Below are 26073 nucleotides of genomic sequence, written 5' to 3' on the forward strand. Positions count from 1 at the left end.
TGAAAGTTCCTATATGTATTTAAAATACATCAACAGTGGTAGAGCCCGCTTTAACATCTTCGCATGAATTGGCCCAGCACGCCCGGTGAAATACCACGACCACACAGAAGACAGGCGTGAAGTGGAAGCAATTCGGCGTTTCGTCTGATGAGTGTGCGTCCTGGAGGCCTCTTTAGTCCACTTTCCCTTCCCACCCTTTTTCCTATAAGGAAAGGATAGGAAGTGGAAGTGGACTTTCCGTATGAGAGGATGCGTAGGAAGGGAAAATGTTTTCTTTCTGTGCATTCTCTCCTCCGGCGATTAAAGGTAGGCAAAGCATATGCAATTGCGTATGTCTATGGGCAGCGGTCGCTTTGCTATTCCAGCGATTTCAGGTGGTCGTTCGCTCGTTTTCCATCTTATGATATAAAAAAACATATTTATTCTATTTGTTTGCTTAGAATGAGACTACTAACTATGCAATTGGATTTTTTTTTAAATAAATAGGTAACTGAGAAAATTAGGACAAGGAAAGTAGATAACAAAAAATCAGGTTAATGGATTTTTTTTGTCTACAATATCTTAGTCCTATGTTCTTTAGGTTGACCGGAACCTAGATAGAACCTCAATTTAAACAAAAATTAGATTTAATATAGTCAAGATGTATTTTAACTTAGTTTTCTACTCAGACGTTTAATATTTTCGACAACCATTCACCCTACGAGCGTAGACAGACATCTATCAACAAAGAAATAATATGTATATCTTGGAATTTTGCCAGAATATGCCACATCGAGGTAGTAATAGTGAAAAAAAAAACACTACAAACGAAGGTCGTATCAGTATCGCCAACCGTGAATTTTGATTTATGCATCCGTTATATGTTAATTTACGTATTTCAAACCATTTTATACAACACTATCTGTTACCCGTGACTCCGTTCGCGCAGGATTAAAATTAACTAAGAAGAAAATGTTTTATAGATTATTCTATAATATATATAAAATTCTACTTTCAATCTATGTTTTATAAAGTGAGTAAATTATGTTAGGCAAATGTTCACTCTTATATAGGGGGTGTTCAAATTATTGTATACATATTACTAATCTAATGATAAATAAGCATGACATACATGAGTATGCGATGTTAAAAAATATTGTACCCACTGGATGAGGGTTGATGGATTATACGCAAGGCGAGGGTAAAATGGGGTATATTGTTGCTGGGCATGTGTGAAAACTTTCATGGTACATGAGTAAGAAGTTGAGTAACTATTTTTATGTAAGCTAAAATTTAATGTTTTATTTTAACGTGAGAATTTACTTAAGTAATTTAAGTCGCATGTTTCCGTACATCACTCGTATTAATATATTATTAGTAATAATTAATTAACAATGATTTACTGATCGATGTTGCAGTGCAAACTTACAGTTGAAAATTTCTAGTGTAGTATTCTTGGTCTCCTGTTTTCAATCATACTTTAGTTTTTTGATTGAATAAAAGATTTATATTCGAATTAATAATATTAGTTTTTAATAAACAAATAAAGCATACTTAAGCGTAAACGCTAATTACTTGTAAAAAGATGATATTGCAATGTTAATTTTATCAATTTTTTCTTAAAATAAATTCTTATTCAATGTTAACTACCGACTAATGCCATGTCTCTTTTCAAAAATGATTACTTTTATTTGATCCACTTTTTATAACAATACAATTATGTTTTATATCGAGAATTATTCAGAGGACGTTACCGACAGGTAGCATTACAAAGAGAAATTGGTGCTCGAAAGTTGTTGACCTTTAATTTATTTCAAACAAGGCAAGGGCTCTCAAACAGTGAGGAATTCAATCGAAACGCTTTCCCAAACTCAGCTGTTTAAAATTCAACATTCTAATTCATATCGAATCCCTATATATAAAATATATTTTTTGTAGTCAGTTTTGGTAATTTAATTTTATATTACAAACTAGTTGTTGTCGCCCGAGACTTCGTACGTTTGGAATTAACACTGTATGCTACATATACATATGATAAATTTCATTGAGTTTCCTCCATCCATCTATCCATAAACCTAAACATTATCATTTATAATATTAGTAAGATTACTGGATGTTAAGAAAATCTAGTTAAACAGGAAGTGAATTTTTAACATTGGCTTTTTATCTGTTATAATCAATATGACAGTAAGGAAAGCATCTAAACATTGCTTCACGACAAGGAATGGAATAGTTAAACTACGAAAGGAAATAAAAAAAAGATGTTTAAAAAATTTAACTTCTGCTCTCGTCTCTCTTGCGACGTTGAAACATAGATAAAATATCTGATATCCATTTCATTATTCTATTCTTTATGTTTTATTGTACACCCTTTCGATTGCTTTTCTTTTTTTAATATAATATAAAGCACTATCATTCCGTAAATATCATAAGACGAAAATTAAATTAAATTGCAATTCTCATAAAGTCCGCTTTGTATCGCGAACGACTTATTTAATTACAAAGCTGAGGAACAGTTTCGCGGAGTTGACATTTTAAATGCAATATTAATTTTCCCTTAGGTTTAGTTACAGTTTCATTAATATCATGCTATTACTTTTTAAATAACACTTTTTACAATCTTAATTAATGTTGGAATGGGATCAAATGAATACGGTTAAACATACTTCATTAAAATAAATATATAACAGTTTGTATAAAAAACAAAAGCAGGAAAACACAAATATAGACAAGATTGAATCGCACACATATATTTTTGATTTCATATATTATAACAGGCATGCTTAATTGCATCTTTGGATATTAGATATAAAGCTATACAAGTTTTAAATGAATCTGTACAGTAAATCCATTAAGCTGGTGAGACACTGCCGCTTTCTCGCAACTAGACAGCGACGGTTCACTAATCCTATACGAATTGCATAACTGCAGTCTCTTGATGCTTGTTAACATTAACAATATAATATTACATAATAAATAATCTATTTATAAGTGGTTAACATATATACTAATAACCTTTATATATTGGGGCCTATGTGAAAACGGTTTAAATGCGCATGAAATCTAATTTAATAGCTTAGAAGTATACATTTCACGTAATTTCTTGTAAAACTATCGTATTTTCTTGTTATGCTTTGTAATACGATAGATATACATGCGTAACTTTAGGTAAATTTCCTGGAAATAAGAAATTTATTTCATTAAAATTAATTAATTTATTTATTACTCTTTAAGTTATTGAAGTCTCAAAAAATAAATAAAAAAAGGGAGTTTTCATTTATTACACAAAGTGGACGAACAGCTGTTTTTTACAATATGTCTCCCGAGGGAACATTTTAGAGATTTTAAATATTAAATTGTTAGATATTTGAAGCGAGCGAGCTTATCACTATCTCAAATGCCGGCAACGCATCTGCGGTTCCTCTGGTATTGCTGATGTCTATGGGCGTCGTTGAACACCTCGGTGTTCCTGCTGCTCGTTTGCCCCCTTCTGTTATAAAAAAAGTAACTCGTTATTATAATGGATACCAAATACTAATGTAATGGTTAATATAATTAATTTTATAATGTTTATATTAACTTTAAATCTTCTTTGATTAACTTAAAAGTTTCACAAATGATTTTGACTGAATGAATATTTCTTCATAATTTTTATTGATGGTAAAATTTTATTCGTAACCGAGAAAAGTAGGTTAAGGTTTAGAAAGGTAATTGTTAGTTCTCTTGTTCTCATTCTGATGTACTCAGAGACGTTTAATCATTTACTAAATACGTTTAGTGTATACTTATGGATACATAATCTGATATAATATAATGAGTTTCAGTAAGTTCATTAAGGTATTTGTTATGTTAACATAAAGCTTTTTATTCTCGATTAATAATCGTTTAAATAAAATGTAAATAGGACAATGGAATACATCACGAATTACCGGTTTGATCTGGTTTTATAGAGGCACGAACAAAGAGTAGTGACCACATACGTAATTACAAAGTTAATTTCAACCGCGGTCTGTAGCGATGTACAACTGCAATGGATATTTATTGTTAATTGCTATTTAAAATGAATCAAAGATTAACAATATAACATGTTATAGCGGATCTTCGTCTACTTGAAGTGCCTCTCGGACTGGTTTAGTTTCACAGTCAGTCAAACAAAGACGAAACGTCGGTCTGACGTAAATATATTAACAAGGAGCAAAACCAAATTAGTAGGAAAATTATGGAATATTGATTTAGATTAATATAATCTTCCAGTTCTTTTTTATCGTAGCACTAGCTGTCACCCGCGACTCCGTCCGCCCCAAATTAATAAATAGACTATGCGTTCTTCCAAACTATGTTGTATATGGATACCTAATTTCATCGTGATCCTTTTAGCCGTTCTGGAGATACCTTCCAATAAACATCCATACATCTAATCATCCGCATATATAATATTAGTAAGATTTATCATTTTATATTTTTTGAAAAAAAAAAGTTTGCTCTCGAATTATTCAATTATGAAGTCTCTTTGACGTATCCCACGTAGGGATTTGCACGTCCCGAATTACATTTTAGTGGAATTTAAATCTTAACATGAATGTGATTATTGAACTCAAAACTCATAGTAGTTCACTCTACTAATCATATTCCGGAAAAAAGTTATCTATGTCTTCTAACTTATAATATGGGAAAGTATTTCTTTAATAAAGTAACTAAGATTAAGGATCCCAAATCTAATACAATAAGCTTTAGTAACTGAATCGTTTATTATAACTAAACCAAAGCCTTCTTTGTCCCGTTGTCCTGTAATTGTCTATTTATATTTCCACAGCCCTTGTTCAGCCTATTGTCCTTAAATGATAAGGGTAAGCGTTAACTGCATGTTATGAAAATAAGTAAATATAGTATGCATACAATACGTACACTAGTTTTGTAATTTAATATACACCCTATTAATTAAACAACAAATAAATTATAGAGATGTCACACTTACCGTGAGTTTCTGAGGTCAAAATTTCTGTATAAATCATATCTGTCTATTGTCTTTGAATAAGAATTATGGAAATCGGGCCACTAGAGACGAAGTTATTGACGAACAAAAATAATAAAAACATACCGACGAATTGACAACTTCCTCCTTTTTTGAACTCGGTTAATAAAATAAAGATAACATGTTTTAAACTGGGACTTTGGACTCAGAAATCCATGGTTAATATTGTAGATTACACGGTTTACAAGGAATTACTTAGAGATTGAAGGGAGAAACGGAGGACATAGAAATGCAGAAGCTTAAAGTGTACCATAATCTCTTTTGAGATATCTTCACCGGTTGAATTAGCCTGTTTATGTCATGAATATTTAAGATATTAATAAACACCTTAAAAGCTCTATATTTAAAACTCTATTTTTTGTTACTGCCAGTGTATATGTATATTTAAATTTGTAAAAATGTACAGATTTTGCTCTGCAGAAAGTTAAAAAATTTTTTAAAGATAATTTATACAGAATCAGAAATTATGAATAAAACTTAATTAATAATTTCATTAAATTACCATACAGTCATATTACAAAGGGCTAAAACGGAAACCTAAATTGCGCGCGTAAACATCAACCAGCTGTGAAAATTGGAGATATAAATTGCTGGATAGCTATTTGCGTAGGAAGTGAAATATAAAACCCACAAAATGTATCGTATGAAATTGTTGTTTTTATTAATGGTTACAAATACGAGATTTCAAAATGTTTAGGAAAGACTTTTTATATTTAATATTTTTAAATATGTAGGTATCTTACTTCTTACTAATATTATAAATGCGAAAGTTTAGATGGATAGATCTTTGTTTGGAGGTATCTCCGGAGCGGCTCAACGGATTTTGATTAAATTTGACACGTATGTAGAACATAGTCTGAAAGAACACATTGGCGGCTTATTAAGTTTTTTTTTTAATTCCGCGCGAATGGAATCGCGGGAGACAGCTAGTTATATATAGGTTAGTTTCTTTGGGTCATCATTGCCTAATTTTTAAATAACAATATTTTTCTTAGTATTTTGTTGCAACTATCGATATTGGAATCTATCTGATGAACTGTGAAATTTCCCTTCGTATTTAAGAAAAATAATTATTTATATGCAGACTATGAATAAGTAAACAAAGGCAATTACAAAGAAGGCTAAGACAATTCCGCTTTCTTCATAAAGCGTCCAATTCCGAAACGAAGAGCTTATGAGAAAGTAATGAAAGAGTTTTTGTTAAGACCCTTGTTTGTCTTTTCTTAAATAATAAAACTTAATCAAATTACGGAATTAATTCTTCACAATATTAATATTTAATTCTAATTTAGTTGATTGTTTTCAATTAAATATGGATTTAGGTTGTAATACAGGTAAGTTAAATTTAAAAAATTTAATTAGACTTATGTATTTCTCTATTTATTTATCTTACTTTTATTATATATGCGAATGTTCGAATGAATGGATGGATGTTTGTTTGAAGGTATTTTCAGAACGGCTGAACGGATCCTGTTCAAATTTTTATGGATGTAGAACATAGCCTGGAAAAACACTTAAGCTAATAATTATTTTTTTTTAGTTCCGCGCGGACAGAATCATGGGCGATAGCTAGTTTATACATAAAAGTTAAGAATGAAATAGATTACAAAAATACAAAAAAGATTTATTTCTTACAGCATATAACGATTTCTAAAATGTATTCAAAGGATATGAAATAATTTTCCTTCGTCAACTTTTCTCTGATATATGTTAGACTCCGTGAGAAATAGCCTACAACACGCTTTACCATCTGGTACTGTATTAACATTAATCAAATTGAATTATAGTCATGCCCTAGAGAAATTTATTAAAATAGAACAATCAGCAAATAAATCAGTGTTATTTAATCTTACTAATATTTTAAATGCGAATGTTTAGATGGATGTTTGTTCGAAGGTATATCCAGAACGGCTTAACGAATCTCGATGAAATTTGGCATACTCATAGAACATAGTTTGGAAGAACACATAGGCTACTAATTATATTTTTTATGCCGTGCGGACAAAGTCGCGGGCGTTAGATAGTAAAGAATTAAAATACTCTAAAAAATTCCGACGAAAAAAAATTTAATACTTAAAATCTCCGCTAAGGCACCGCTTAAGGATTTCAATGTGGCAGTTTACGTTGAAACCATCACATAGATAAATTCATAGTAAAACAGTTCGAAGAACTAAAGCTAGAAAGTTTAAACACATTCGTTGTTATTGCTGAAACTTTTGGGTCATTTCTCGGGCTATTACTAGCTGGGAGTAACCTAGAAGTATACTTTACTAACAAGAGGATTCATATTCATAGTTAACGCTAAGCACTTAGAGAAGACTAGAACTGTAAGTACTAAGTTACTTTATGATTTATGAAACATGTTACCGCTTTGACAAATGTTCATGAGTTTAAAATAAACGAGGCAATACAAAACTAGAACTAGGTTAGGTATCACGTTTATTTCAACTCAAGTGAACATAAACACTCATAGATGTTAACTCAGCAATAAATATAGTTAATAACTATATTTTAAGGATATAAATAAAACTTTATTATGAGACATGTGATGTAAGATAGATTGCTGCGTGTTATACCACTGTTATATTTTAATAATATGTTCCAAACGCCCAATCCGGTGTGTACAGTCAGCTGCATAAAAATGTTTTACATTCTTAAAGCGTCTAAAACTTTTAAATGCTATTGATTTCAAAAATATGTATACACTAATCGGTCTCTATGAATTTGTTTATGAGTAAAACATGTTGACGAATACATAATATTTTTGAAAACGACGGACTAAATATGTTTTTAAAGTTTATTAAATGTGTACATTTTTATACAGCTGACTGTACAATTTTCTATTAGAGTTATGCTTAAGCGAAAGGAAACATAATGTTAACTGATTAAGTAGATATGTATTTTGCACTCGTTTAGTTAATTGTCTATATTAATGAAATTTTAGTAGATTAAAAATTAGAATATAGATTACATCGATAATTAATTTCTAGTCTAGTGGGTTGAGCGAAATGCAACGTTGCTACGTTTTAATGGCTTTTCTTAACAACGTCACTAAACTTTTATTACTTTGACCTCCATTTCCCGAACGCAAAGTTTCCTAATTAATTGAAATCGTCGTAGTTATGAACGCCCCATTAAGAAGAGATTATATTTTAAATCTGATATTGAAGTCGATAAGATCATACTGCAATGAAAATATAATACGTCAAATAAAAGACAAGTTCTAGCTATGAGTTTCCACTGTCTAAACATGAATTTGAAAACATATTGTCATGTTTTTTTTTAATAAACCAGAGATAACTATATTTATCTATTCAGATGTGTCGGTAATAGTAACTCACGTCATAGTTCAAAAAGAAGGTTCCGCGGTATTGTTTATGAACACTTAAAGTTTCAAATTACAACTAAAATCAATAGTCATGTCCTTGAAAATACTTTAGGTACTTCATTTTAAAGAAATATAGAAAAACTTAAGATACTGTGATAAAATATTTGTACTTAATAATTTTTGGGTGTATGGATGGATGAACGTTTATTAGAATGTATCTTCAGTACTCCAGTTCACCACACCTTATTGTATATTTTTCACCTTTTATTTAATCCTGCAGACAAAGTCACGGGCAACAGCTAGTAACTAAATAAAAATAAGTTAAATGTCACATCAGTTGGTTAGTGAAACGCCTAACAGCTCGCTTCCATTAGTGTAAGTGCCCGTCTGGTTCTGGATTAATGTACCGTTTGAGCTCTTAAATGGATATAGACCACAAGCCTACATACGACTTTAACCATTTTTTCCACTATCTAGACATTTTAACCATTTAACAGTTTTATCCATACAAACAAAAATCATATTTCGTGTACATGTATGTATGTGATGTATTTGCGTTACTTATAACAATAAAATGTCCATCTGTTTGTCTGTCTGCAAATTTAGTTTGTTTCGTTTGTGGCTGTGTGGGTAATTTTCGAAACGGATCGATTTTAATGGGACTTATAATGAAAGATGGTGTATGTAGCAATTACATAGGCATTTTTAGTAACTGCCGATGAGGTCTTAGGCAAATAGAGAATGAAAAAGAAAACATCATCATCATCAGCTTACTATACGTCCCCACCGAGGGCCTCGGAGCCTACCCTCAGTTAAGGGTGATTAGGCCATAGTCAACCACGCTGGCCAAGTGCGGGTTGGTTGACTTCACACATATCTTTGAATTTCTTCTCAGATATGTGCAGGTTGCATCACGATATTTTACTTTACCGTAGTACCGTCGGATAAATGTACATATGTAATTCGGAAATCGAAAAATACATTGGTACATGGCGGGATTCAAACCCAGGATCTGCAGATTGCAAGTCAAGTGCTTGACCCCTGAGCCACCGACGAAAAGAAAACAAAGAGAGAAATTAACAGAATTATAATTGTTAATGACAAACAAAATACATAAAGTTTTTTAAAATTGTGGAATCTGTACTACAAAAAAGTCCTTTTACGTTTTCAACAAAAAACTTAATTAATAGTACAATAAATCATTTGCATTGCAGTTGCAGCGCAGTAAATTATGAAATACGCTACGCCTGTCCTTATCAGCTCTCAATAAAAGTGTTGCATTTCTGTAATTCTTTGTATGCATTTTAACAAGCACAATTATTACTAATAATATTGAAGTAAATGTATTTAAGATACTTAGTTAAGTTTATTTCAATGGTATGATTTTATGTCGATTGAAATCTAACTTAACTATATTATATGTCTTCTATTCTTTTCCCTTCTTGAGCACCGCATCAATCTAGTCGACACACCATCCCCTATCTTACTTAAATCACTATTGATCCATAAATTTAGTTCTCTTCTCTAGTATCTCTTCTTTATTACTGTAATTGAAAAAAATCCAAATATATAACTTTCGTAGCATGATTGTTATTCAAAATATAAAAAGTATCTTAGTTTTTCTTTTTTTTTAGCACAAAAAATAATTCAAGCCCACGTCAACAAACGGTATTTACCTCGAAAGGCGCTTAGCCGTGCCTCAATTTTCCTTTTAAACATAACACAGGTAGACTTAAAAGGATTTTCGGATTACGAAAAAATTAAAATGTTTAAATTTATCCAATTGGATATTTATATTAAGTAACTAAAATAGGAAATGTATACCTATAAATAGGGTCTTGACAGACAGACGGACGGACAACAAAGTGATCCTAGAAGGGTACCGTTTTTTTCCTTTGAGGTACGGAACCCAAAAAAAAATTCCTCTTTTTTATTAAACAGAAAAATATGAACCCTGTGTTTTAATCCATACGATATTTGATATCCCATTATGACCTTTATAGTACAGGCAGATTTAAGAAGATATAAAACATATGCACCTATAAATCATTATTTTTACTAAATATTTTTTTTAGATTAGATACTATAAATTTAGTGAATAAAAAAGTAATGAGGTAAGGAATAAATGGCATTAAAATTTCTCTATGGGCACTTCCGTTGTCAATTTCAACGAGAACTTAGAGCATAATACGACGTGTAAAGATCTCAGAATTTCTGCTTGGATGTCGCAGATTTAAATATTATACCGGATTTTTAAAAAAAAACGAATTTCCGTCCAATTTAAACTTTTCGCTTGGTTCATGTGAAAAATAAAGCAAAAGTATTTCACTTGATTTCCCTTTACTGTATATTTTGGTTGCATTTATTTTTCTACTTTATATAAACACATATATATTACATTCCATTATTTTATATAGTGCATATAACATAAAACGTTTAACATTTCCATTTTAAAAGGTGAAAAAACATTCAAAAAATATTAAGTAATAAAAATTGGGAAAGCCTATGAATTATGCCACTAGAAAATATGTCAATTAGATAAATACATAATATAAATTTGCTTCCAACTTAACGTACACGTTTCGTAGTCAATTGAGACTCAATTAATATATCCATGAGATGCTCATAGGTCTATTATAGCAAGTACAATGACATCGTAAATATTTAAAGGCGGGTTCAGACCGTTATCAAGTGGAGCCACGGCGGCTTAGGCAATGATCTGTCTATCTATTATTATTGCTCCTAGAAATTGATAATTGTTGTGTACTAGCCTGAGGTACGATCATGCTTAATATAGCTTTAAATAAATTAAGTTTTGTGCTACAAAACTTAAACCTTTTGGTCAAAGTTAGTAGCAGAATTTCATTGAAATTCAATGGTGCTTAAAGTTGAGATATTAGGGTTGAAAGTGTAACCAAAAAGATACATTTATATTTACTTTTATTAGCATCTCTGGCATAAAATCTCTATCTGGAATCTACCTTTGTTAACTTATAATTTGACTTTTCTACACAATAAAGTTTTGAACATTGCATGAGGGGCTTGCATTTTAAATTCAAGAATATTGCTATACACAAGAAAAAGCCGGAGGGGTTTCACGAATGTTCAACTAAAGAATTGTACGAACATCATTGAAAAAGGTCTCAACCTTAAGTTCTTTTTGTTTTTATTTAATTAAAACCTTATAAAAGTTATTCATGATGGTAACTGACTTTTCTTTTTATACTAAATTAAAGAAAGTGGATTGCAATAAGTAACTGCGTAATGTGAAAAAATAAAATCTAAATATAGAAAATGTAGCTTCGATATCAAATATAGTTTAATATAAACGTCTTGATAATTTTATAACCACGATAAAAGAACTAGCAAATGCGTTTATACACGTCCAATATGTTAATGTGCAATTACCGTGTTTTAAATATGCTAAATTGTTATATGTATCGTTTCTTTGAAATATAATAAAAGCTTCTAGTACAACATTTATGTATTTAAATTTTCTCTCAAGTCCGACAAAATGAAGAAAAAAGTAGCAACAAATGCTTGAAGCTTGGTATCGAACGTAAGTCTGCGGTCCGGCTCCATTTACTCGCTTAAACGGCACAATAATTCACAGCCCGACGCGCGTTTACACTAATGGAACAAAGTTTTACTGCACTTTGGGAACATTCGCCCAAACAAAATACCGTGACCGTTGTTATTTTTAAAAATGGCTAAAAAATATTAGTTTTAAAAACGTACTATAAAGTAAATATAATAAGGTTTATTTTATAAGCAAATTAGGATTAGATATTATACATCCATAATTCCAATATTAGTTCCGCAGAAATAATGTTAAAATAGAACCTTAAGATAAAAATGTGAAATATCAAGAAAATCGTTTTGTTCACCAGTTTTTTTACGTAAAGATGTCAGTAATACAATATAAAAGCTTCACTTAACATTGTTCACAAAGATATATCTCACTTAATAGCAAGAAACGTTTGTAAGCACCCCTAATACTTCAATCCGTAAAGCCTTTTAATACTTCACTAGCTGTCAAACCTTTTTCATATGTAATTTTGCTTCCTGTTAATGGATCTTAGAAAACTATTTTTATCTTATGACACAAAATGTATACAGTGGTTTTATAAATGTTATGCGTCATAACATTTTTCAAGGAATATAACTTTTTCTGTATTAAAACAATGCAAATGTCATAGCAATACTACGGTTGCTATATGGGCGTAGCACTACATCTGCTGCGTTAAACAATGCTACGGTTACTAGGCTTTCGTAGCACTATCGTGATAGCTACGGGTGGGCGGCATGACTTATGTGTGCGAATAATTCCAACTTACGAATTATAAGATAAGATATTCGATTTGACTCAAGCGGTATTCAAACACTCCTAATTGCTGATTGCTGCTATTGCTGTGGTTACTTAGGTATGCTACGGTTGCTACAGATGCGTAGCAGTAGTATGCGTAGCAATAGCTACGGTTGCATAGCAATGCGAATATATATTTCACTTTAAATAAATTGAATACCTACTAGACTCAAACCATAACATATTGTCACCATCTTCATTATAAAAACAAATCCTTTACTATATTTTTACGAAAGATAAAATATCTTTAGTTCTATAGGAAATCGCGGAACAGATCCTCTAACTCCACATAGCTCATGATCCGTCCGTTATGAATCATCCTGTATATTAGACATACGCAACATAACGAAAAGATTCACGCATATGAAACCACAAAGCTCATAAATTTTAACATAACATTGCGTTACGTTTTCCCTGTATATAAAATAAGAATTTTTCATTAGAAGCAGCGAAATGAGATCACAGAGATCTGAATTAGAATATACATTATAAAATAAGATAAAGCTACGTTACACAGCGTTAAATAAAACGAAAATAAACTAACGCAATTTTTTATTAAATCTAAAACATACGGCTATTTGCAAATCAGATGCCGCTTTTTTTTGTCTACTTTTTAGAGCTTTTTGTAATTCATCATTATCGTCAACATCAGCTACTATATGTTCCTACTGAGGGGCTCGGAGCCAACCTTAAGTTGGGGGTGACTAGGCCATAGTCAACCATGCTGGCCCAGTGTGGGTTGATTGATTTCACACATATCTCTGAATTTCTTCTCAGATATGTGCAGGTTGCATCACGATGTTTACCTTCGCGGTAAGAACGTCGGATAAATGTACATATGTAAATCAGACATCAAAAAAATGGCACATAGCGGGATTTGAACCCGGGATCTGCAGATTATAAGTCAAGTGTTGAAACTCCTGAGCCACCGACGCTCAATTTCTTATGATTAAGAATATACATGAAATCAAACATATTTTTACAAATAGCTTTAACCCAGTATCAATGTTAGTAAATAATAAGTATAAACAACTACTGATCACGTGCTACACCTTATCCAAACTGTCAATAATAACTCATTTCATAAATTCTAATAAATTAACTCTCATCTATTTCTGTCATAGGTAGACTTTGCCATTTCATTTCTGTTCTAAGTAAATGTAAATTATCAGAGTTCACTTTTTGCTCTGTATTCAAAGAGTTCATTGTTAAAGTTACAACTTCAAATCAAACTGTTACGCTAAAGTCTCCGAAGGCATGAAATTAATGTGTTCTAAAGTACACATAGAGAATAGTTCCATCTCGAATACAAAGTAAATTGAAAACGTAGGTACTTGAAACGTTCGTTATGTAAGAAGCTTTCACTTTACAGTTCATCAATATATTTAACACCTTAAGCGCCATGAGTATCTTTTTGTTACGCAGTGTTTAGAACACTGTATATTCAAAAGAATATACATTTTTGTATTTAAACACATCTCAACAAAAAAACATTGCATATTTTTATACGCTCACTTAGAGTTTGGCGCCGAGGGTGTTAATATTTTGAGTCCAGATCTTCAGCGATTATTTTATAATTTTATTAGCCGTAACTCATTATCATTATGAAATGCATAGAGATTTTTTTATGTTATCTGTAAAACAGTTGAATCTATTCGCGTAATTTTAAAACAAAACACGTATTGACTTTGCATATTTATTTTTAAACCCAATTTATTCCGGTGAAGTTTTAGTAGAATAGCGGACAAAGTGTATTGCTGAGAAGGAATTTTTATTCTATGTACTTTTCCATTTATTATATTACCAATTGGAATGTTTAAAAGTCAAATTGCAAAGGTTTTAGAAAACTAAGAAAAAAAATATTCAATTTTAATAGATTGCTATAAATATTTAAGTTCCTTATGATATAATTAACTATGCTATGAGAGCTTATCCCGCGTAGTGCTTTTAGAATATTTAAACCACATTCCGCCTACGTAGGTGTAACTTAAAACATTAATGTAAGCGGACAAACAGGCTTAAGTATATTTCTTACATGTACATAAGAGATCTCAAGTTCAAATTTATTATAAAGTGGTGTTGAGAGTAATTATTACATTATGTTTGCTATTTATTTGATTGCTTTTTGACTGCATTTATTTTAAATGTTAAAAGTTCGAAGATTGTAGTATTGCGCCATACGTAAATGGGATAAGGCCAGGGAGATGTTGAAAATATTTTCGGGGTCATAATTAAGACGCGAATAGTTACTTTGTAATTAGGAAAATGTGTATACTCTTTTTAAATATTCCATTTAATTAAGGTAAGTTTTATATTCCAAACAAATTATTTCAACTTCAGCAAAAGGTTTTGCTATATAAACCGGCCGGCGGCGGTTAGGTAAACCGCAACGGAAGTGCGCCCGAGCGTAGGCCTCACAGCTAAGCGGCCTTTTCACATCTCAAAATCATTCAACTGAAAATCCACGGATTAGGTTTGTTACATAATTGATAATCACAAGTGAGTAACAGTTTAATATCAGTTAATCCTTTCAAACTAATGATTTAAGAAAAGGCTATCCCATTTAATACTTTTAAATAAATACGTGTTTTAACTCTTTGACATTTGGGTTGTATATTTTACCATAATTATGTCACCATACCACTTTCGGTAAAAGTTTTTATTATTTTTTGGTCAAGATTGCTTTTCACTAGAGTCTATATAATCATGTTTTAATAACCATGATTCTGTCAAAATCCGCGTCTCTAGAGTCACGGTATAAAAGAGTTGACGTAAGTTTAAACTAAACACTATTTGTAACATTGTTTAGATTTTTTAAGGGGATAAGGCCATGTGACTTCATATCGATTAGTTTAAATGATGAATGTCGCTAGTTAACTATCGTTTAACATATTTTAAATGACAAGATTTTTAATGACATTAATATTTGACAACTCTTAAAGAAATTGGTGACAGTATTTTTTTCGTATTATTCGTGTTCTTAAATTTCTTTATAATTTAATGAAAGAAATACAAACATAAGGTCTGCAAATTACCAACAACACGTTGTAAAATTCATGTTAAAAAGAACTTGCGAGCCCATTAAGAAATTATTGTTGCGTCATCTCAATCTGTCAGTGCTCCCTAACAAATTGCTTCGTAGATGATGACTAGTAGATTTGTGGTAATTTAATGCCTAAAGAAATTAGTTTCAAATCTTACTTCTTACTATATATATTTATTAGCTGTCGTCCTCCACTCCGTCCGTGAGAAATTAAAAAAAAACTTAATAAGTACGCCTACGTGATCTAGACTGTGGTCGACATGTAAGCAAAATTTCATCAATATCCATTGAGTCGTTCCGGAGATACCTTCTAACAAACATCTATCCATACTTCTAAAGTTTCGCATTTATAATATTAGTAAGAAGTAAGATAAATATAATAATGTTATAAATGCAAATATTTGGATGTTTGGATGGATGTTTGTTAGAAGGTATCTCCGGAACAGCTCTACAGATCTTGATGAAATGAAGACGATGACTTAGCACATATGTAGGACATAGTCTAAAGGAACAAATGATACACTTACAAAGTTTTTTTTTTAATTTCGCGCAAATGGAGTCGCGTGCAAAAGTTAGTTTACTATAAATTGATTTGACCGATACAGATCTACATCTATTTGTAATGTAAAAAAATAAAAAATACATTGAATAAGTAAATAAGAAAAAAAAACTTAAGAACACTACGCACTAATTACAACTGATAATTAACTATTTATGTTTGAAAGTGTGGTAAAGTTTTATCTGCCAGTTTACAGTCTCAATTTGTTTTATGATGGTCCCTTAAACATTTGGCCAAGCTCAATTTAAGAGGGAGTCCAAATAAACAAATCCTGTTTAACAATAAAGCAGTCCCAAATGCTTCATTACACGTACAACGTGTAGCTTTTCTAGTGATTAAGTACGTAGAATATGTTTTATTACTAAATCTTACTTTTCATATAAAAAGCATAGAATATACAACTATAGAGTCAGGTTTCTATTGTCTATATATACAAATACATACATACATTTACATACATAGTACACATTTATACATACACATTGGTTGTAGTCTATATATATAAGAAAGAAAAAAAATTGATTTTTGTTTGATTTGGATAGGCTCTGAAACTATTGAATCGATTTGAAAAAACTTTCATTGTGGCAAAGCTACACTTACCCTGGGTGACATAGGCTAAACTTATTACTAGATTTTTAATGCTGTGCGGACGAAGGCACTGACAATTGATAGTAGATAATGTTTTAATTTTAAAAATAATTAAGCCCAGTATTAGCTTTCCTTAGCCCAAAAAGCCCTTAAAAATTCACTCCCAATGCGACGATTTTCCTATTAAAATAAACATTTATGAAAAACAATTTAAAATTATATGTTTTTAATGAAGGTAATAAAAGCATGTCAAAAATGGAAAAATATTTCATTGAAAACTTTACTGATAAGAGCTTACGTATGACGCACTTTGTTACCAGACACATTGTTCGGGGCGATAAGCTACCTTTAAGCACATATCCCCGAAGTACAATGGAAATGCATTATACTGAGTATATTCAATAATATCTTTAAATATTTATTCTGTATATATTTTCAAACGAAAATTTCAATAAGCACTTTCACTGAAGCTCCCAATTTTCACTTTAACTTTTTTTGTAATAGATGGCGTTAGTCTTGTAAATAGCGTAAGAATTTTTATATCGACAATAATATATGGGGTGTTACTTTATATCGGTAAAGAATTGAATGTAATTTATACATGTTCGTTCATTTCGATGACTGGCCCAAGTTTAATGTCTAATATTAAATGTCTACGTCTCCCTCTAGAGTCTATTGCAGATTATTACACTAACGATATTCAATCAAAAGCAGGTCAATAATCATTTTGAAAAGCTTCTTTCAAAATTAAAAAAGAACGTATAGCTTTCGTCATAAATAAAAATATTATGTTTTTAAGAAAACACTTTGTTATTTAAGCTGTATCATAAATTTTCCCCAAACATTGTGTTTACTGTATCAGAAAGAGAAAATTTTTACAGCATCAGCGCGAAAAAATTGTCAAACATTTTTTTTCCTAAAAATATATCTATGTACAAAACGCCTGAGGTCAAACAATTCCACCGAGTTTTCTGGTGAAGAATTAAAATAAAAATACTGCGTAGCTTCTCTGCGAATTTCTATTATGAATATTTTTTGGACAAAGATATTTTAATTTGTAAGATTCAAATTAAAAAATTTCAATGTTAAAAAAATTTGATAGTATGAAATTGTTGTATTTGAACAACAAATGAAAACCGAAATTCATAATATCTGCCTATATATCTTGTACCACCAATTTGGTTTTTATCATTTTTGTCTTATTATACTAGTATGAAGATTTAGTTAACTGCGTTTATATAAATCCTGATTTAAGTTGATTTCCTCTTAGTAAACAGAAAACCTAATTGAAGCTTGAAATATTTACTGTTGTCATCTTTTTTGTCTTGAACTTTATTTCGTTCCCATCGCCTCGGGGAAGTTATGTAGTTTTATTCGTTTTGTTTGACGATATTTCCGCACAAAAATAAACCAAAAAATCTTATCACTCCACAGAAACATCGGTCGTCAGGTTCAATAATGCTGGTAACAAAAAATGTCGAGCATTATTTTATCTACATCAATTTCCATGTTATTTCCCACGAGGAATTGCTCGCAGTAAGCCACACCGAATTACTTGGGCATGCATAACATGACACCGTTTTGCCTACACGTGCGAAGGTCAGCATGATAACATATTTTTACCGCCTTGGCATATTTCCCAGGATAGATGCAAATTACGTAATTTTCATCTAAAATAATTTTACTTATTATAAAATGTCTACTGTGGTCTATGTTTTTGAGTAACACAACAATATCTAGGAAAGCGCCATCTGTATTCAATAACAATACTTTCGTCTGGTTTTACTTGAAATATTTAGTTTATCGCCCTCTATTGTTCGATTCTTACAACTCGCTGCAAATGTAGCTGAAATTCAAACAGCGCCATCTAAGTTTTATCTTGGAGTTGGAAATCACGCCATCTATAAAGCAATAGGAATTATCACAACAATTTAGTGTTTGCTGAAATGCTGAAAATAATTTGGCTCACAAAAGTTATAATATGGTAATGCTCCGTTTGGTAATGGAAGTAAAATGTAGACAGATACTGTATCGTTTCGTCGACAGGTGGCGCCTTTTTCAATCAAAGATATATGGATAAAGCTAAAACGCTAACGTGTAAAACGTTTATTATAACTTCATTTGAAAATATTTCAACACTCGATAATAGGACTCTGCAAATAATATTTCATTTATTGAGAAAACTTCAAACATACGTCAATATTCTTTTGTATTTTTTAACTGACCCAATTGTATTTTTGGTTGGGAAAATATGAATGAAATATTTGTAATGTAATGTAATTTAGGTTATTTTTAAATTATAATAACTCAGATGACGATTTTATTTTTAAAATAAATTTTAGATTTTGTATCCAGTATCAATTAATAACCAAGTTTTCAGCCCATTTAGCTACTACACCAATAGCTTGTTAATTAATTGTATAAAAATGGCAATACAGTCAAACCTGGATATGCGAGAGCCCAAGGGACTGCGATATTATTCTCGCTTATTTATGTTCGGCTGTACATACATATTACGCTAAGTATATGTTGATAGCTTAAATATAAAAATGGTTTCATAATATCTTTTGTCGGTTATTGAGACTCAACCGCTGTCACGTTCATAAAATCAAACGCTCGTCTAAATTTCATCTGGCTTACGTAAACTCTCGTAGTTGTACCAAAGTTACGTAATATTTAATATCTCGTCCTATGTTAGCGAGAACCGCCATAAGACATGTGGATCAATTAGCTTGATTGCTATCATTTTGTATATGGAATGATAAGGTTTTCGTTATTTTACGAGAAACGAAGGTGGTCGTTTCTCCGAATGTTTTGGTTGTAAATTATTTCCAATACTTTTAGCTCTTTTGACCAGGCTATTGTTTTTAGTGTTACAAAAATTTCCCCTTACATTTATTTTCCTGGATGTATACTAAATTTAGTTTTATTTTTTTTAAACAAAATGTTTAATTTCTATGACTTTATAACCTAACCTAGCCAAGTGGAGGAGTGAAGTTATGTTGGTACATTCATACTTGATTATATTTTGGTACTCTTCAAAAGTTTCTTTCATGACTTGCAAGAACTCAGATTAAGACGAAATGCCTCTACGAAGCAATGAGCATTTTCCTTAAATTCCTTGTTTTATACCAAAAATAGCTAACATTGTTGTTTTTTTGCAAAGCGCACTGACGGTACTACGCAAATATATAGTATTGCATTTGATATATTTACATTGTAAATACATATAAACTTAGCTAAACTTGAGACAGCTTCATAAAGTGGCAAGCTGCGGTATTTGAATAGTTTGCGTACTTGTTGCATACAGTTCTGTACTATCCGCATAACTTTCAACATTCTAAATAGTTAATGAACAATTTACATTTCTTAGATAAACAAGATTTTTTTTCATGATGGGTATCAAATAATCATTTCCGAAAGTATTTTCGTTTGGTATGATCGTAGCTTCGTAGCACTTTTCTCGTGCTACAACATCTACGCATATATTGTTGTTAGTAACATGTTTGTCTTTCATTATATTTTATATTTTCTTTATATTAGTCTGTAAGTATGTTGCTCAATTTATGCCATATGTACGTGCATTGAATTGCTGCTACAATGTTTTATAGGTAATATAATACCGTGCACAAAAAATGATTTTTTTTCTTATTAGTAACTGTCGTCTTGATTTTCAAGTCAATTGTTATATTGCCAACATACCAGGAAGGACTGTTTTTCATTGATATCGTAGCTCTATACAAATTATACTAATACATGTCACAAGATGTAGGCGACGCGATATGGTACCGCATGCGGCAATTACACGTCGTGAAATGTGTTACTTGTCGACGCTTTCCGAATTGCGTATTTTATCAAAGAATTTCGTGACAAAAGTTGTTTGAATTGAAATATTAAAAAGGACACCCATAGCACCTTATAATTGAAATTTAAGATACTGGTATAGGATGTTTCAGTTTAAAATTCGTTAAATAATTAATTTGCAAATAGTATATAATTTTATCGACCTAAAGGTTTTCGAAATACTCATTTGCTCGGTGACATGTAAAGTTTTTCTTACATTGCTGTCTTTTTAAACGAAGTTTAAAAGATCTGTAAGACCTTGCTTAAACTGTGATCCAAGACGTTATACCTCTAGTCGTAAAATGTTTTTTTAATGTAAGATTTTTATGAACCATTACAGTTTTATTTTCAGTTACATCGAATATTGTTTCATACTTGCCTTTATTGCGAACTCATTATTTAAAAGCTCCTTCGATTAAATTTATATCCCTGATATTGTCGATAAACATCTTAGCATTTTTAAATTAATATTATACAAAATTAATTAAAAATTTAACTAATTAAAATAAGACGGATAAAATAATTTTCCATTAACGTGACAATGTTTTAAATTTTAACTACAACAATCTCAATCATAAACAACATTTTACATCTGTATTCGAACAATTAAGTGGTAAACTGGAAGGGTTCAAACAAAGGAAAATCAATATTCATAACCAATAAACAAATTTGTAAATTATGTATTTTTCCACATATTCGAGTGCGTATGACTCATGTTTATTTGTCGCACTCAAAGGATTACAAATAAATCCAAATAGTACTTTAATACAGAGAGAATATAAGTTAAATTTAATTCAGCATCGCATATAGTGACGGTTGGAAATTTATTACAGCAATTATTTAACACGGTCCTTCGGTAAAAGACCACCTTAATTACAAAATTACTGTTAAATCGTTTTCGAAATTTCTGATATGTCGTCGTTTAATTTAGCTACGTAATGATATTTTAAAACAAGTCCCAAAAGAGCAGTAACCGAGGACCTAATCGTTATTTAGATAAATTTGAACAGACATTAAATTCAGATGTCGCGTTATCATTAATAATAACCAACATTTTAAAAGCGCTAATCGAAACAGCAAATTGACAATTAGTGAAAGTAACTTTACAATCGGTTTGTATTTTGTAAGTTAATGATTATTATTTATTGATAATGATAAATTTTCTTAATCATTAACTTTGTATAAATAATAGTAAAATTTAAATTATGATAATTTTTTTGTCATTTGTACTTCAATATGTTATGCACTAGAATCAAATTAACAGGATTAAAGTTGTTCTTCTCAGTCGGTGAGAACGGGCCGGCGGAGAGGTACCAATCGATTACGTTGCCATGGCGACCGCACAGACACTGCAAAAGTGCTAAGCTTCGCTTCCTATATCGAATTTCGTTTTACAGAGCGTAGACTTTCCAGTAGAAATGTGAGTGAAAATCTGTTTTTTGTACTGTTATTTCCTTTTTTTTAAAAAGAGACTGATATATAGTCCGGAACGCCTCAACGGCTCTTGACAAATTTTGCACAGATGTAGAACATAGGTTGGAAGAACACGTAGGCTACTTATTAAGATTTATGTAATTAATTTTGAATAATAGACAGAGCCGCGGGCTACAACTAGTAGTGACATAAACACATTCACTATTAAGCAATGTTTTGTGAAATAAAATGTAATGTCATACCAAATTTTACTATTCATGGCAATTACCTGACCTTTTAAACCAGAACTTGTATTCTATAAGTCGAAGGTTTTAATATTACTATTAAAATAATGTAGTGAGGATGATCTAAATATGAATTATATCTACATACATATTTAGACCCTTAGGTAAAAAAAATAATATCACATTTTATAATCGCGACGTTAACCTAGTATAGTTGCGTGCTAGTTGATCACGCCACTCTATCATCGATTAATAATTTTCATATTTTAATTACGTTTTGTAGAGAAATAAACGTTATATCAAACCGCAAAAATATATTGCGATATAAATATTATTTTGTAATCATTTTTTTAGACCAGTAAATTAAAAACATAGAGACAAGAGTAGAGTAAGAAGACAATAGAGAGAGATTGTGTGTAAGAAGGGAGTGAATTTAGATATGGCTTATGACAGAGATAATATGGTACCTAACAGATACGGCATATCCGAACATACTGTGCAAGGAAAACGGCCAGCTATGCTCTTTTTGACCACATGATTTTAAGAATTGAATTGATCGTGTTTTGTTTTAAAAAATTTAGTATGCCAATCTTGTACAGTCATCGACGGATGTGTTAATTGGACGACTGAAGCGTACAATCATGCACACAAGCGTTTAAAGCTTCCGGTCAAAGCGAGCGCACGTAAACTGGCCGCAGGTTGATTGGTCATATGACAGTACTGACTAGAGATCACTTCCAAAACGATTTTGTTTCATAACATTGAGTTAACCTATTATATCTGTATATATAAAATTTCGTGTCACGATGCATGTTCACGATAAACTCCGAAACTACTGAGATGACATTTTGTAATCATCTTTAATTTCGTCTAATTTGGAAAATAGGGTAGTTTTTATATCAATTATTGATATAGTTTTGAATTCCTCGCAGACGGAGTTGCGGGTGATAGCTAGTAAATGTATAATTTTGTGTTACTTTGTCAATAGACAAAGATAATGAGAGATAAGGTTTTTAGAAAAACATACTTAAATAAAGGAAGCTCTTTCTTTGTTATTGGTTTATATTATCAAAATTATTTTTATCTAAATGCCTTTCGGATCAAATTCTTGTAAAAAGTCAAACCAACTGTGGATTCTGTTACTTATATAAGCAGTGTACGCCGTTTATGTGTTTTGTCGTTGTTAACGATGACCAATAAATGTTGACCCCTCGCTTTGTTTACCAACAACCCTGATTCGTCCTATTCCCTTAGGATAGAGACGGGAGTGGGGGACCGATGAGGATGGTCATTGTGAGCTACAATTTACGCTGGGAGCATGCGCTATAAGATCTCACCGGCAGTCCACGGACACCGGTTGGTTGTTGCGAACGCATCCATCGTAATACGGAAACTTTATCAAATTATTATTTGTTAAATATCCTATAAATCATATTTTTCCTCATAATTTTCAACTAAAAAAAACTATTCAAAATATGTCATCTCTTATTAATAGTAATTAAATTGCGTATATATAATGCAGTGTTATTTTTAAATAATTATTATTTCCAGTGTTTATTTATTTAATAATTTAGTTTATTCTAATAATATTGGTTAAGTAAATGCGTTTAAAATAGGTCGTTAACCTGTTGCTTACAGTTGTTGCTACGTAGGCGTAAGACTATTGTGTACTACGAAGTGTTATCTCGTGTCTGATTATTAAATCAAAATAATAATAATATATTGAATTTTAAAGCTAGAACACTTAATTATAAAATTAGCGAGTTTATTTCTTATTACTAACTTAATAAAGACGATTGTTGAATGTTAAATAATATGAATCCCAGTTTAAATGTCTGACGGTCCGTCAAGATTACCATTGTTGATGACCTCAAAATGCAAAAGTCACGAAATGTGGGCAGCTATGACAAGGTCTATTGAAATCCTCGTCGCATTCTTCGAATATTATGCACAAAGGTAAGATAGCAATAATATTGTTTATTATCTAAAACGTTAATATTGGACAAAACACTTCTATCACTTCGAACGAAGTAGAGTCAGTAGAATAAGTAATTTTGTGGTTATATTATACAGACGTTTTTGTCTCATTTTTATGTGGTTGTACTCTTATATTTTTTAAGCCGGGTGAAGGTACAATAATCCGAAATTACGAAGATATTTTATCTTGAAAATAGCAAAACATAAGATGATTGTATTTTCCTTTTGGGAGTTTCTTTTGTCTAATATTATTTTATTGGTAGTTACAATTTATTATACTATTCTTGATACTCAGATAAAGTAAATTTGATTTTTATACGGTCAATGAACCTAAAAAAACATTTTTTTATCTTTTTTTATCGCTATAAGATTTTGCATAAATGTTTCGTAATTTGAAACGGACAGTAATCCTATACTTCAGTTGTTCATGTAGGCTGTAGGTGTCAAGACAAATTTATAATAATACTGGTAAGCGCTAGTGGGAACAAGGTTCTTGTCTAATTCATCCGACATTGGACGGGAGTGGTTATTTTATTTATGTCAACCACGCAGCACAAACACACTAGAATATTAACATTGAATACACTCGAGTACAATTAATCTGACTTATTCATAGGTGGTTTGTAATTTAGACTTCATTTATATGACCACTAAATTTGATGAACAACACTCATATTATATTTTGCTTCGAAATAATAATACAGAAAATAGTAATCTCTCTATCACCTAGTTGCAGGTCCTTGCGACTTACTCCACGCGGAATTAAAAAAACTCAACAAAAATAGCCTATAGCCCCACTGGAATAGTATAGTTTTTCAACAGTCAAATAATTTTTCAAATCGGTTCAGTAGTTTAGGAGTCTCTAAGCAAATAAACAATCAAATCCCTTCTTTTTAATATTAGTACAGATGTTTTAAATTAAATTTTAATATTGTGTTTTGTTTGGGACATATTAATTATATAATGTTTACTTTAGTGTACACTGAATATTCCCATAATTTTTGTAGCTTAGTCACTTAATGCGCTCACGTATAGTGCTACTATTTCATGACATTCTCCATTATTTCCCCTAACAGTAGGTTTCCGCTGCAGTGAAACTTACGTTAACACATATTGTCATCCCTTACATTCTCTTTGAAAAAATAGAGACAAGAATATGTTTCATTATAAGTGTATCGGCAGTCGATACCCAGTGTATTTTTCTTTAACTGTCAAAAGTAACAAGAAAGCCAAAATCGATTATGATTGCTTATGATCGGGTTAACACTTACTCAATCAAAAGATAATTTCACATTTTCCAGTTGTTTGCTGATTAATATGAATTTGGACGTTCACAAACTCGTGACACCTTGGGATATTATAATTTAACTTTATTTCAAGGAACAATAGCTTCAGTGACTCGGAGTACACAAAGTAATTTCATGTCATATTATTTTGTATTATAACATTAAAGTTAGATGAAACTTGTTAGTAATGTTGTAATAGCTATTACTTTAATCCATTAAATGGTTTTTAAATATTTATGCACATAGTAAGTGTGCTTTAATATGTAGAATTGTTATGGTTAGTTTTAGTGGTTTGGACATGTTACACGGAGAGATGAATATCATAGAAACAAAAAGTAATTAAATTGAATTATTTAAACTTTCGTGAGACATTATAGTATACTGATATATAAACACGGCTAAACACTCACGTAT

General features: G+C 30.9%; 1 protein-coding gene across 6 annotated transcripts in view; it reads left to right on the forward strand.

Annotated features, from left to right (window-relative positions):
• Syt7 (Synaptotagmin 7) overlaps positions 1-26073 on the forward strand; it is a 202288-nt gene that overhangs the window by 118284 nt on the left and 57931 nt on the right. The window contains exons 1-2 of one of the 6 annotated variants that reach the window (XM_013320492.1): positions 23760-23777; positions 24132-24352. The exons of 3 other annotated variants lie outside the window; for them this stretch is intronic. In XM_013320492.1, the coding sequence (XP_013175946.1) occupies positions 24228-24352 (125 nt within the window). In that variant the 5' untranslated portion in view covers positions 23760-23777; positions 24132-24227. Of the gene's footprint in view, positions 1-23759; positions 23778-23998; positions 24353-26073 lie in introns of those variants that run through there. 2 more of the 6 variants (XM_013320491.1, XM_013320490.1) reach the window with 2 other exon arrangements.

This window comes from Papilio xuthus, unplaced genomic scaffold (genome assembly GCF_000836235.2).
Source record: "Papilio xuthus unplaced genomic scaffold, Pxut_1.1 DF825946.1, whole genome shotgun sequence".
Taxonomy (NCBI): Eukaryota; Metazoa; Arthropoda; class Insecta; order Lepidoptera; family Papilionidae; genus Papilio; species Papilio xuthus.